A 13,706-nucleotide genomic window follows, 5' to 3' on the forward strand; every position below is an offset into this window, starting at 1 on the left:
CCCCCCATCCTTACGGAGGGATGGAGGGATGGGGGTAAAGAAACCCACCCTTGATTGCAAACAAAGGGTAATGCCTCCCAAAGGAGTATTCTGGAGACGCCACGTTGTCCTTTCTTTAAGTCAAATTACTTATCCCAGGAATCGTGCTAGTGGGGGGAGGGGGGATGCAAAAGGCATTTTTTGTTTTAGATACACAATGACAATCTGCCCCCACGGGCCAATGAGGACCCGGCCTTGGCGTAAACAAGCTTCTCACTGCTAACGCCGGATTCAGGTAGGAGGCAGTTTGCAGGGGGTGCGGAGTTCTGGTGTCTGAATTCTATAAGGCAAACAGCATTTCTCAGACCACCCTGCTACATCTTAACCATTTCAGGAAGAGGCAGGCAGGAACAAGGGGGGAAAAGTACAGAATTGCAAAGGAGAGAAATGTGCCCGGGCTAGAAGCAAAAAAAAAAAAAAGCCCCGTCTCAAAAAAAGCCCCGTCTCAAAACATTCCAGCCACCACCATTCATCCCGGGAAGGAGGCTCAGGGTCTCCACACTCCCCACCCCCACCCCGGGGGTGTCTCCTCCGGGTGGCAGGCATGGCTCAGAGAAAGCAGCGGCACTCTTTTGAGCTGTGACTAATTATTCCCCACCACTAAAGTGGAATGAGGAAGGATTCTTTGAAAGAGAGGCTGAGGGTTGGGGGTTGGGGAAGAGAAGCGAGAAAGCAGGCCTCCCCTTTGCTGGGAAGGTCCACCAGAATCTTCTCTCCCTTTCTCTTCTGGAACTCTCCCCCTGCCCCCCCAAGAGTACAAACCATTTCATATCTTCCCACACACACACACCCCTAAATCAACCCAGGGAAGGTCTGCTTAAATAGGTGCAAATTGTGAGGTGCGATGATGAGATGATGAAGTTCACCACCATCCTCGGGCTGACAGTGAAGTGGTAAGAATCTTAACAGCCCTGGCCAGTGTGGGTCAGTGGTTAGAGTGTCGGTCCCAGCACCAAAGGGTCTCAGGTTCACATATCTAGGTTGCAGGCTCTATCTGGAGTGTGTGTGGGAGGCAACCAGTCAGTGTGTGTCTCTCTTTCTACCCCAATTCCCCTGCTGTCTGTCAGTCTCTCTCTCTCTCTCTCTCTCAGCCTTCCACTCTATCTAAAACTCAATGGAAAAAAATACATATATCTTCAGGTGAAGATTTAACAACAACAATAAAAGAATCTCAACATTCATTCTAGTGCAATTCCACCAGACTGCGGTTCAACAAGAAGTGGGCGTGTTCCCAGTTGCTATGGCTAGAATTTTCCATTTGGTGAAGACTCAAAGCCAGGACAGAAGGGAGGCTGGGTAGGAGAGAGAGGATTGGCGTGTCCCTTCTGTAGTCAGGAGGCTGGGACTGTCTGGGACCAAAGCATCCAGGAAGGCCTGTCACATGCAGGTAGGTTTAGGGGAGTTCCACGTTGGTTGGGGGAAGAGAGTTCATCAGAACAGGGCCTAGACAGAAAGGAAGAGGGGACAGCTATAGAATGAAATTATAAGAAGGTGGAGGCCTCAAACTTCACGAGTCCCAGCAGCCCTGCGAAGAGAGGTAGTTCGGTTTTAAATCAGCCTATTAACGCCTTCCGCGCCCTGATATGGAGCCCCGTTCACAATTTCATTTGCACACTGCATCTGCAGAGAAAGGCTGTGCCACAAATCGCCAGAAACAACTGACAGATCGTCACCAGTGGTTTCCACCAGAAGAAAGCAGTCTTTTCCATTCAAACACATCGCTAACGTGCAATGATGCAATGGCCATGGTGGAAGGTGACTTGGGCACTAATACCTTCCACTCCAACGTAAGAGGCATCCAGACTCTCAACTCAGACACACACCCTGCCTGCACCACACACAGGTTGCTTGGGGTGACTGGAAGTAAATTTTAACAAAAAGCCCCACGCAGCCCTCAGAGCTGGATAGATGGTCCACTTCCAAGGAACAAATAGCCACCTTGATCTTTCTACCAACTGGGAGTGTTTCTCCCTCTAGCATGAAGTACGGTATGTGAAATCTTAAACTTCTTGAAACCAACCCCATATTTAAAGTGACGGAGAAAAATGCTAATCGGGGACCCAACCAAAATGTCTGGTCGTGAAAGGAACCATGTATGCGTCACAGAGCCCCAAAAAACCCAATTGAAGTATTTCTGCAGGGATGAAATCATGCAAAGGTATATGGATCATGGAGGAGGGCTGGATTCAAGAGAACAATGATTTGGCTTGTAACAGCCTAGAGGAGTCGAATACTTTCAGCAGAAAATGCAAAACTAGTGATGCAGGGACTGTTTGCCGCTGAGTTTAAGATAATTCTGAAGCAGAAAGAGGGCAGGGGGTTAAGCCGTTTTATTTTTCCAAGTATTGCAAAGTGGGCCACCATAATCACCTAACTTTAGCAATAGCATCGCCAGCTTTAGCAAGGATTTCAAGCACAATTCCAGAGAACCCATCTTTTTCACCGATCAGCAAGCCATCGTTCCAAAGGGGAACCCGTACATGCACACGTGTGTGTGCACACAATGCATACAAGAATGTGTGTGTGTGTGTGTGTGTGTGTGTGTGTGTAAAGGAAATTGCAGTGTCTGTGCGTTCAAGGGGGGGAAGGGAGAGAATCATTTACCAAAGCCAAGACCAGAATGCAAAATTAGTCATTTTGCATAGCCACATCTAAAGGGACTTCCTTTTTCTACACCACTGAGCTCAGGTTTGGGGTGTGTGTGTGTGTGTGTGTGTGTTTTTCTCTTAGCTTCGTTTTAAATATTAGTATGTCATTAGGGGAAAAACTATTTATACTACATCGAAAGTGTTGGTGAGAAAAGATTTGTACCTGTCTGAATGCCCCACAGATCTTGGTAAATTTAGGTTAAGAACTGTTCAGTCATTTGGGTTCACACACACACACACACACACACACACACACAGTCAAATAACAATAAGTGTTAAAAAGGCAAGGTGGATGTATCTGCAGAATCAACTCTTGTCAATCACACATTATAGTCTTAGCAAATATCCAAGCATCTTTTCTTTTCTGTTTGCTTCCAGCAACCCCGCATTAACCTAGGTCAAAAAACAATGGAGAAACAAGCACTTGTTTCAAACCGACATTACTTTTTTTTTTTTTTTTTTTTCTTTTAAAGTCTGCAGGGGAGGCTGGGGATAGCCACATGAGGAAAGGGTAATTATTAGCTGAAAATCAAACAACAGTCTCTTCCCCGCAACAGGAAAATCCACCGTCAACTAGTTGTATACAAATGTTACCACCACCACCTCTTACACTCCCATTTACCCTAAGTCACTTGCCTATGGATTCTGCAGACTGGTACATTTCAGACAATTCCAAGAAATAACAGCATATAACCAACAGCATGCCAGCCAGTCCCAGAAAGAATAGAAGATTTCTCCCCCAAAGCCTGAGCTAGAAACCCTATGCTTCCCCTTAACCTGCATGCACTTTTAAAAAAGAGCAATTAAAAGTTGCAGACGAACTGCTGCACCTCCAGGATGCTGTAAGCCTTCTGATGATTAATTCTGAGGATTCAAGGCTGGTCCGCAATTCCCAGGAACCCCATCCCCTGAGCACTTCCAAAACGGGGGGTAGGAGGGGAGAATATATACACAGTTTTAACAGAAAAATGCCCAGATACACAATGCCCAGATCTTCCTTTCCCCCAAGTGTCCCTACTCTCTGACTTTTAACCAAGAATATCTAAACCCATCTAGAATACACAACTAGCATGCAGGAGACTCTGGCTCTATAGCAATTCAAACATCATGCATCATTCCAAAGGACTTGTACTTTCATTCAAAACCCCAAGCTGGTCCAGGCTGTAAGAAACAGTTAATCCCCAAGACACAACACCTTCCTCTTCTAGATCACAAAAGAGCCAGCATCAAATTCTAAAACCCATGCTCCCCTAAATCTGCAATTCATTTTGTTTTAATGGGGGTGGGGGTGGGGGGTGGTTAGCAGAGAGCAGCTTTATATAAGCACTCACCTAAAACGGGCAGAGTCATCGGTAGCTAAGCTATTTATGCAGGATTCTTAAAATGGCGTCTGGCAACACTGCCTCCCTCATTCCTGGGTTGGAGCTAAAATGGTAGCAGTTTGTTCAATAGCTGCAGCTCGTGGTTAGGCGGCCCTGCTACTTTCCCAGTCACCCTCCTGAAGATCAGAACCAGGCAGCAGCGCTCAACCAGAGGACACCAACAACCCAATGTGTAGAAGCTTAGAAAAAAAAAAAAAAAAAAAAAAAAAATCCTGCAATGACAGGGGGAGCTTGTGAAGTCACAGGTTCCTAAGGAAAAGCCTCCCCTTTCGGATCCTGAGCCTGCACCAGGAGGCTCTAAAGAGGCCCCCTCTGCCCTCGAGTGAGGCGGTTGAAGATTAGGAAAGAGGCAGCCGTGTGGCAGAAGCTGCAGCAGACAGACAGGTGTGTGTGCAACACACACACACACACACACACACACACACGTTACAAGGGAGCAAGCAGCAGCAGGCTGGGGAGGGGAAGAAAGGAAGCCCATTCCTCCTTCTTGGGATTATTAAAAGCCAGCTTTGCACCTGTACTGAAGGAGCTGGGTACAAGGACAAGGCTCCCAGGTCGGCGGGCATCTGAGAAGCCACGCTAAAGGGCAGCCCCCCGGCCTGGAGGCCGAGGTAAAGCCAAAAGGCTGTGTCTGAGCCTGAAAACGGCCACTAAACACCCAGGCGGCCCTGAGGCAGAATCAGGGAAAGACAATCGGAGTCTGCAAGGACACAACAGGACAGTATGCTCTTCAGCCAATACACGGGATACTCACAAATTAGAAATTTTTGTTTTGGTCCACCCCCAACAGAGCCCTGAAAATGAACCCCCCTGGTTTTGCAAAACCTGCTCTCCGAGGCCACACGCACAGCCTCGTCGTGGATAATGTAATAATTCACTGCTACAGGTCTGAGCATTGGCCTCAGCGCCGTGGTGCTGGGAGTGGAGAGTTTCAAGGTGACTGCTTTTTCACTCCAGGGGAGACAGGAGGGCATGCTGCCCAAGGCTGTGCCAGGGCTGGGACGGGTGGCTGGCTCCTCGCCGATAGGTGGGTAATCTTGATGAGGAGGGACAGCCCAGCAGCCCGGCTAGCTGCAGGGCTGAAATGGCTCCCGCCGGCTTGTTTATCTGGAAGGAGACGGGGGAGGGGGAAGGGCAGCCATAGCCTAGGCAACCTGAAAAGAGCCAAGGGTGAATCCTTGTTTCTGCATTTCCGAGCGGCACCGGGGCTTGTAAACATATTCCCTTACTAAACCTCCGAGCGAGCGGCGGTGGCAAAGGCACTCTCTGAGTGTCTTTCTTGTCAGGGTCACCCAGAGGCAAAGCCAGATCCTAGGGCTTCTCAGCTGACAAATGTGTGTTGCCTCTGCCACGAGAGAGAGGGAAGGGAAAGGGCAAAAGAAACAAAGAGATCACACATTGGAAGTGGGTGGACTCCAAAACCTACCTCTGCCTCCAGGGTTTTCTGGGTTACAGGCACCCTGGCTTTTTACGGATGGACTGACTCCTCGCCTCCTCTCCTATTTAAGACCCGAAGCCGGTCACCCCTGTCCTCCCAGGGAAAGAAAAGGGGTTACAAGGAAGGAAGAAGAGGGGGGGGGGGGAGGCTATTGTTTTCATCCCCTAATTTATAATCCAAGATGCCCCATTGTTTCCTTCTTTCGGACTCAAACTCTCTGAGCTAGACATTACAAAAGTAACTGGATGGGGCTCCAACAGGCTAGCCATGTCCATGCCTGGCAATTAGAAAAACTATGTAGAAAGTTTACTGAGTGATTACATATAATTAATTCCTAGTTACAGAGGGAACACTGACCATTTTCTGGAGCTAATAAAAGCAGTGGCTTTCCCCCCTCCCCCCACGTGAATGCCCCTTAATTTCCCAAAGCAGAAAGTGAATCCATCCTGGAGGGTCTTGAAGGGGAAGAAGAGGGAGGGGGAGGGGAGAATCAAAAGCTCCAATGTGTCTGTGTGTGTGCCTCGCAGCTGTGCATCCTCTTTGGGGACGGAGGCCGGAGGGAAAGGGAAAAAACAGCCCCCATGTTCTGTCCCTCCCTCTGCAATTTCCCAACGTGGCAGAGAGAACCTTCTACCTTCATGTGAAAGAAGAAAAAAAAAAGAGAGAGGGAGGAGGGGAGAAATGCCTCAGGAATGGAATGCAGGAGAGACTCTTCCGCTGGGTGGATCTGTTTTGCCTAAAAGGAACAAAGATGGTAGAAATTTCCAGAAGGCCCAGTTTCAAGTCGGCCACTGCAATTGTCAATCTGTAACCTTTCCTCCCAGTCCATTGGTTCAAAAGCTGGAGAGAGGAGCCCCATTGGGCTGCTCTGTGAGCCAGCCCTGCTGTGCCTACCTCGTCCTGCTGCAATGCAGACATTTCTACCCCCTAACAGAAACTGGAAAATAATGCTACTTTGAAAGCAACTGACTTGGTACAGACCCATGCTCAGGGGTGGCCGCAGCACCCAGGAGAAGGGGCTGGCCGGCCCAGGCTGGGGACTTGCTGGGGCTGGCTGCACTCTGAAAACAGTTCTTGGCTCTGCAAACCTGTGTGAGCCATTTTTAATGTGAGCTTTTAGAGGACAAATACCTTGCCCTTAGGTTTCCTTCCAGCCCAACAAACACACCATTATGCAAACACTGAAGGCACCAAGGGGGGAGTCTTGTGATTAGATATTGCTTCTAGGGAGGCCACAAGAACCTCAGGGTATAATTTCCATTTACAGTCAGGAGATAAGAACAAAGAACATAGCTAAATGTCCGAACTTTACTTGTGTGGGGCAGGACAACTGCTCAGTTTTAAGCAGACATAGAAAACACCATTAACTCTTTTGACATTTTACGCTAAGAAGCTGGCCTTCCACAGACTTTTCTTCTTAACTTAGAATTTGGTACATTTCTCACCATCAAAATGAGCCTTTTTTCCAATTGGTGCTAAAAGCTGGACACTCATTTAAAAGAGAAAAAAATATATTATCAACTCCATCAGGTTAGCATAACACAGCCATGGAATATATCTCCAGCATTTACAGTTATGCTGGACTGGTCTCCAGGCTGGAAATTGATTGCATGGAACTTCTAGGGAAATTCTGAAGCTAATGCGAAACAAGAGCCCACTTTTTTTTCCACTCTGAAGTTCTAACTGCAGCATTAAGAGATCAAGGGGAAATGGGAAAAGTAAGAAATAATTCATAAATAAAGGTAAGCATGCATAGAGATGTGTGTGTGGGTCAGGTTTGGCAGAGGCCAAATCTGTTTTTTGCAGGGAGTCCCCTTAATCAAATCAAGTTTGCTGGTGGGTGGGATTTCACACTCCCTGTTAGCATCTTAAAACCTGAGTACTGACACCCCTATCCCCACACACACCACACACACACACACACCACCACCACCACCACTAGCTCCTGCCCCACCACCACTTGCTGAAGGCTCAGTGACTCTTAAGAACAAGCATTCTTACATTTCACACGCTGATCACCTACCCAGACTTCTAGCTCACATCCAAACAAACCCAATTAAAGGTCTCCAGGCAAGCCACAATGAACTGCACGTCTCCCCTGTCTGAGGGTTCACAGGAAGTATAATTGTCCATCCTAGCTGCAGGTTCTCAGGGGGAAAAAAAACAACAACAGTGGATTCAAACAGCCACCTAAAATCAAGACACTATTAAACAGCCCTTGTTTGGTTCCTGCTAATGAAAATGAAAAGCCCTCCAACTGCTCCAGCCAAGACCCCCTGCTATAAAACAGACCCCCAATGTCCGCCAAACTCTTTAATACATGGTCACAGAGGAAATGGATCGCTTTACTTACCCAACATGTTCAAGCAACCGTCTCATTTTTCCACAGTTAAGAAGAGAGAACAGGCTGGCAGATTTGGGACTTGATCAAAAAGGAAATTTTTTTTTAAAAACAGTTACATGGGATCATTAAAAACACACAACAACAACAACACAACCCAACAACTAAGCAGGGGGATGCTGTCATGAGCCACAGACGTGATTTTATTTCCTCTGCACTATCACAGGAGGGCAAAAGATGATACAATGAGGGGGGGGGGAAGGAAAAGGAAAAAAAGGATAAAAGAGACATTAGTTCATTGAACATCATGCAAGAATAGAGAGCTCAAGGATCCAAAAAAAAAAAAAAAGGAATCCTCACAGATTTATTGCAGGATGTGGTCCAACATCTACCCCACCCCCCACCCCCCACCCCCCAGCCCCCACTCCCACCCCCCATCCCTACTCCAAAAACTTCCTCCAAAGCCTAGAAAAACACTTTCAGAAACATTGGCTGGCTGCAGGCTGGCTTTGCAGGAGACCAAAAACACTCTGTTATCAACAGAAGTGAGGGGGGCGGGGGGGAGGCTGAACAATGTAGTTTTCAAGTGAAGCAAACCCTGTAGGGAGAGAAAAGACCATGTAGAGACACCACCCCCCACCTAGGCCCCAGGAGCCAGGCGCTCTCAGCCCTGTTCTGCTGAGGGCTTGGTTCTGGTTTAAAAACACACACGTCCTCTCTGGTCCAAACTTAGTCCAGCTTTTCCCAGAACCCTCTTTGGAGAGGAAAAACTTGCCTGCTTTGCTGTCTGCCATGAGCTCTCCTTAGAGAGGAGCCTGCTTGCTCACCTTCCATTTTCTTCCCCAGCAGGCATGTGACACAAGAGAAGACAATAGTGCAGAGGGGAAACTGCTCAGAGAGAGAGAGAGGGAGAGAGAAAGAGGAGGAAGAAAAAAAAAAAAGAAAGAAAGAAAAAGCCTCTTTTTTGGCATACCAGGAGGATATCTAGCTTCAAACTGTTTCAGAAACACCATGTCCTGGTGGAAGGAAAGGTGTGCCAGGCCCTTGCCAGTTTGCAAAGCCGAGCTATGGCTAATGGCTCCTGAGCCATGTGACCCAAGAAAGCAAAAAAAAAAAAAAAAAAATCTCTCTAAACAGTTCCAAGTTAACCTAAGTGCTGTGGGGGGAGTGTGGCCCGGCCAGCCACGGAGAAATCACACTGCTCGCCCACAATTCGGATGTCTCAGAGGGAGGGGGGAGAAAAGATGGTTAAAAAGTCGAGCTTACCTCTGTGGATGCATTGTTAACACTGTGTAATGTCAATACTTATAAAACATGGAGGACAGGCTCCTAGTTCTCACAGAAAAAGGGTTTGGCACTTCGGCTTGATGATCTGGCCGCCCAATAAGAGCTCATCCCCGATTGGCTGGCCCAGCAAATCCGAGTGTAAGGCGGCCCCGGATTGGCTGAAACACTTCCTGAGCGATTATCTTTGTGAGGCTCTGGTGAGCAAGAGCCATCCTGTGCATAGAAAAAGGCAGGCTAAGCTAGGCCTTCTGCAGCGAGAAAAACTTGGGAAAGGGGCCCCCCGACGCGCTTCTCCCACACCCTGGCTAGCTTTCCCAGCACGGGCGAACCAGGGCAGCCAGCCTGACCTGCTCCAGCAAAGCCCGAGGCCCAGATGCCACTGCAAAGAGAGTTTTTGGAAGTGAGCTGGCAGGGCTCACCCTCACTTGCCCCCCTCAAAAGCGGCTCTCTGCTAGGAGGAAGGCTGGCCCTTTTTCTAGAACAATCCAGCAGGATGGTCCACCCAGGGGGGGAGGGGGGAGGGGGAGCTGAGGAGTAGGGAGCCCCAGGAAATGGGCCCAGGGGGGCAGGAGAAAAGGGCTGGAGGCAGGCCTCTGTGGAGCTGGGGGACAGACAAGACAGAGCAGGGAAACCCCAAGAAAATCGCTGAAGAGCAGCCCTGGCTATTCAGAGCACAGAGGCTTGGGCTGCAGGGGGGAGGAGGGGAGGAGAGGAGCAGAGTGGTCAAGTTTGCATAGTCATTGTCAAAACGCCTCCTGGAAAAAAGCAGGCCGGAGAGCCATCCTGGCAGCACAGGCTCCGTCCTCTCAGCCGGGAGGCAAAGGAAAAACCAAAATGGGCTCCTGCCTCCCTGCCAGGATGCCAAGGGGCGGCCCCCCTTCCGTCCTTACCCTAAGAAAAGCCAAAGGCGCTCCTAAGCAGGCCACATGCCTAGATCTACAGACTTCCCTTCCCCTCCCGCCCCCCTCCCCCACCGCCGAGGCCTGCTAAACCTGTCAGTTAAACAAAAATCTGACTTCCGTATTAGCCTGCGATGCCTTCAGCTTCCTGCCTATTAACCCTCTCTCGGACGCCGGGCCTGGCTGGGAAGGACCAGGCCCCGAGAGCGCAGAAAAGGCCTGTGGAAAAATACCAGCTGCAGCTCCCCCGGCAGATGCAGAAAGAGAGAGAGAGAGAGTGAGCCGCTGTCTCTCGCCTTTGCTTCCCAAGGAGGCGTGTACCTTCTGAATCCAGGGCACGGGCAGTGCCTCTCTGTCTGAGAAGCCATTTAAATCCAGGGGGAGAGAGAAAGATGTCAGACCGGGGAGGGAACAAGAACCCCCATTATTATAGTCAGGCACACACCCGCTGCTCAGCCCTTCCTGTCACAATCACCCCTGTATGTATGCACTTGGGGAGCCGGGCCCTCGGTGGGCAGGCAAATCCCAGGGGCTTTATGAGGGCTCTTGCTGAAATTTATTTCCACAGAGGACGGCTTCTTTTCGTCCCCGGAGGCAGATGGAACAGCTATTTCACACACAGCTCTAGACTTGCCAGCTCTTTCTCTTCTCTTCCCCCCCCCCCACTCTGGCACTGCTCCCCAGTAAAATATTAACTAGTTTTTCAGAGCTGCTTATAATGCCACCCGTTTCAATAGTGGTAGGTGGTCTTTGCCTGTTTGCTCCCCAGAGCTCTGCCTTTGTCATCCGTCTGAGCCCTGAGAAGGGAAAGGCAAAACCCAAAAGGATCTGGAAATGTCCGTGCTTGCTTTCCTCCTCCTTCTTCCAGACGAGGTGCTTCATGAGCAAGATTCCCTGTGAAACTGCACGTGGGACATCAGAAGCTAAATAAACACCCTTCTTTAGAGGCTGGAGAAAGCTTCCCGAGGGGAGGCAGCCATATTCCAGGAGGTAAAACGATGGCCCAGTCTTACCCTGTCCCACACCATTCGCTCCCACAAAGAAAACAGAGCTGATGGCTTGCTCTCCCCACCCCCTCTCCCCTCACCCCATCCCCCCACACACACACACACAGGGACAACAAATGCCCACCGAGGGTACATCAATCCCTCCTGCTGGAAGAACCTTCTATGAAGTAGCAACGAGCCAGGAACCCACACACACAGGACTGCAGGGACAGGGCCTGGGCTGCATGAGAAGGGAGGGGATCTGGTTGCTGTTGTTGTTGTTGTGTTTTAGGCTAAAGAGGCCAAGATGCAGGGAGGGCCAGCACGCAGGGCAGCCGGCCTGGGCCTCACCAGAAGGGAGGGCCTCCTCTTCCTGGGGTGGGAAGCTCGGGACACCAAATGGGGGACAAGAGTCGCAGGCCAGAGCTAATCAAACTGTGTTTCCTCCACCACCATTCCCTGGGGAATACTGTTCGTCTCTGCCGGGCTACTTTTTTGTGTGTGTGTGGGGGGGGGGGGGGGGGGGGGAGACATGACTGTGAGTTTGCGATGAATCTTGCATGCAGCTAACTTCACGACCCGATGAGGAAATGAAATGTGCTGCTGGTGCGGCGTGCTGGATTTTAACCAGGGATTAAAGCTTGTTGCATAAGCAGCTGCAGCATCCTCCCCCTCCCCCCCCCCTCCCTCCCTCCTCTCTCTGATCACTTGATGTTTTCTGGGGCAAAGAGCAGGAAGCTGCAGGCTTATTCTGGCAGCTCCGCTCCGTTTGAGGAATGCTGTTGGCATTCAGGTAGATCTGAGGTTATCTGGAAAACGGCTTTGGGGCTGGGGACAGTGACAAAGGTGTCATGGCAGAAGGAATCCTGGGCCAAGGACGGATCAAAAAGGAGGAAGCCCAGGGCAGGCACGCTAAGGGCCCCTAACGGGCTTGATGGAATGTGGCTGATAAGAGGCCCTCCCAGGGCTGCCGGCCCGAGTCTAGAGATCATCCCGGGGCCTCCTCAAACCCTCCCTGCACAAAGGGGTGGCGGCCGCTCAGCTACCCACTGCTCCCGGCCAGCCAGGCCCTGGGCTAAGTCAGCACTTGACACAGGCCGGCTCCGGGAAGGCAGGGAGCCGGGTTACAGACGTGGACGTGAGCCCAGCGCCGTGAAGTGAGCTGCCCAAGGTCACACAGCTGGCAAGGGCCAGAGGCCAGGCCTCCAACCTGGTGAGGACTCCACGTCGCTGAGCCCGGACCTTCCCTTGCCTCCACAGAAAGAGAAGAGAAGCACCGCCAGTGTTTTCTCCAGGAGGCCAGCTCCCTGGGCAATGAGTGTTAAGTCCTGGATGGCGGGTGCAGGTGGGGGAGGTTTAGATCAGACTCCCCAGAGGCCCAGAGAAACCTCCTTTCTCCCTGGAAACCTTCAGCAAGATTTCAGGGGAGTCGCTTTGCCATCTCTGCAGTCAGGCTTTTATATTCCTTTAACCAGGGGTGTTTTTGTCACCCCCACCCTGTCCCCCAGGATATGTAACCATGTCTGTAGATGTGGGGGTGATCACTATTAGCATCTAGTAGGCATGCTGCTAATGATGTGGTCCAACCGTCCCATTGTGCCAAAGTAGGCAATCCTTAGCTGAAAGCAAAAGGAAGAGGGGGGAAAAAAAAAATGCAACCATTGTGCATCCGGATAGAAAAGCCAGCACAGGCCTAAACAAGCAGGTTCCGTGGTGATATTAATAAGCAGTGAGCTAATAGAAATAGATTAAGCCTGCCTCTCTCCTCATTCCCAGGGGACGAGGAGAATCGGGGGAGAGCACCGGGCAGAAGGAAGCCAGGCGGGGCCTCGGTGATAACGCTGGTCTCCCAGGAGAGGAAGGGCTGGCCCCAGCTCCCTTCCCCAGGCACCCTCACCAGCGGAGGCGGCCTGGCCTCCCCGCCATGGCTCTCCGCTCGGCTGGCCCGCAGCCAGGCCGGCAGCAGGGGGAGCGGCCCCGACAAGCTGCAGCCCGAGATAGCCCGTCCGGCCGCCTGTGAAATCAGCACGCTCCGAGGGATCTGCCTCCCGCTCGCAGCAGGCCCCGGGGCCCGTTATGGGAAGAGCAGCGGGGACGGAGGCGAGGAAATGGTTTAAATATCTGGTTCTGCTCTGCTCCTCTCGGCCCGCTGACAGGAGGGCTCACCTTCAGGAGGAGGAGTCGTGTTACAGCCACAAAGAGGCCGTGAGGAAGGTCCCCCTGGAAGGTCTTTTTTTCTTTCTTTCTTTCTAGGAGGGACTGGCAGGATTAGGCAAATGGAGGGAGAAGGGAAGGGCATGGGGGGATGGTACCTCCACCAGAGACAGATGGCCACAGTGTGTGGGGAGAGATGGAAGGGATGCAGGGACAAAATGAAAATCAAAAGAAAGACGATCCGGACCTCCACCTCCCTGCAGTTACTATGGAGAGAGGAGCACCTCGTTATTTGCTCTGTTAGCGTCTGTCTCCCACCAGACCCGTGGCGATGTCTGGAGACGTGGCCACACTGGGAGGGCGGAGGAGGGGGTGCGCTCCTGTCTCCAGGGTGTGGAGACCGGGGATGTTGCTAAACAACTGCCCCTCCACCCCACCCCCAATAAAGACATACTCAGCCCAGTGTCACTGCTGCCTGTTAGGTGACCCCCTCCCCGGAGGCAGGAGTGGGGGTGGAGGGGGGTGGGGTATT

The 13,706-nt window shown here is 51.1% G+C and overlaps 1 protein-coding gene across 29 annotated transcripts in view; it reads right to left on the minus strand.

The window, feature by feature from the left end:
• The window catches only part of ZMYND8 (zinc finger MYND-type containing 8), a 101,573-nt gene extending 91,492 nt beyond the window's left edge, over window positions 1-10,081 (minus strand). For 6 of the 29 annotated variants that reach the window (XM_045574762.1, XM_045574785.1, XM_045574768.1 and 3 more), the window contains exons 1-3: window positions 10,026-10,078; window positions 9,115-9,348; window positions 7,861-7,929 (exon numbers count right to left, since the gene is read on the minus strand). In XM_045574762.1, the coding sequence (XP_045430718.1) occupies window positions 7,861-7,929; window positions 9,115-9,128 (83 nt within the window). In that variant the 5' untranslated portion in view covers window positions 9,129-9,348; window positions 10,026-10,078. Of the gene's footprint in view, window positions 1-4,018; window positions 4,184-7,860; window positions 7,930-8,623; window positions 8,756-8,821; window positions 8,901-9,114; window positions 9,527-10,025 lie in introns of those variants that run through there. The other 23 variants (XM_036418320.2, XM_036418319.2, XM_036418314.2 and 20 more) reach the window with 11 other exon arrangements.
• Window positions 10,082-13,706: the final 3,625 nt, after the last annotated feature.

Source organism: Pipistrellus kuhlii, unplaced genomic scaffold (genome assembly GCF_014108245.1).
Source record: "Pipistrellus kuhlii isolate mPipKuh1 unplaced genomic scaffold, mPipKuh1.p scaffold_m20_p_6, whole genome shotgun sequence".
Classification (NCBI taxonomy): Eukaryota; Metazoa; Chordata; class Mammalia; order Chiroptera; family Vespertilionidae; genus Pipistrellus; species Pipistrellus kuhlii.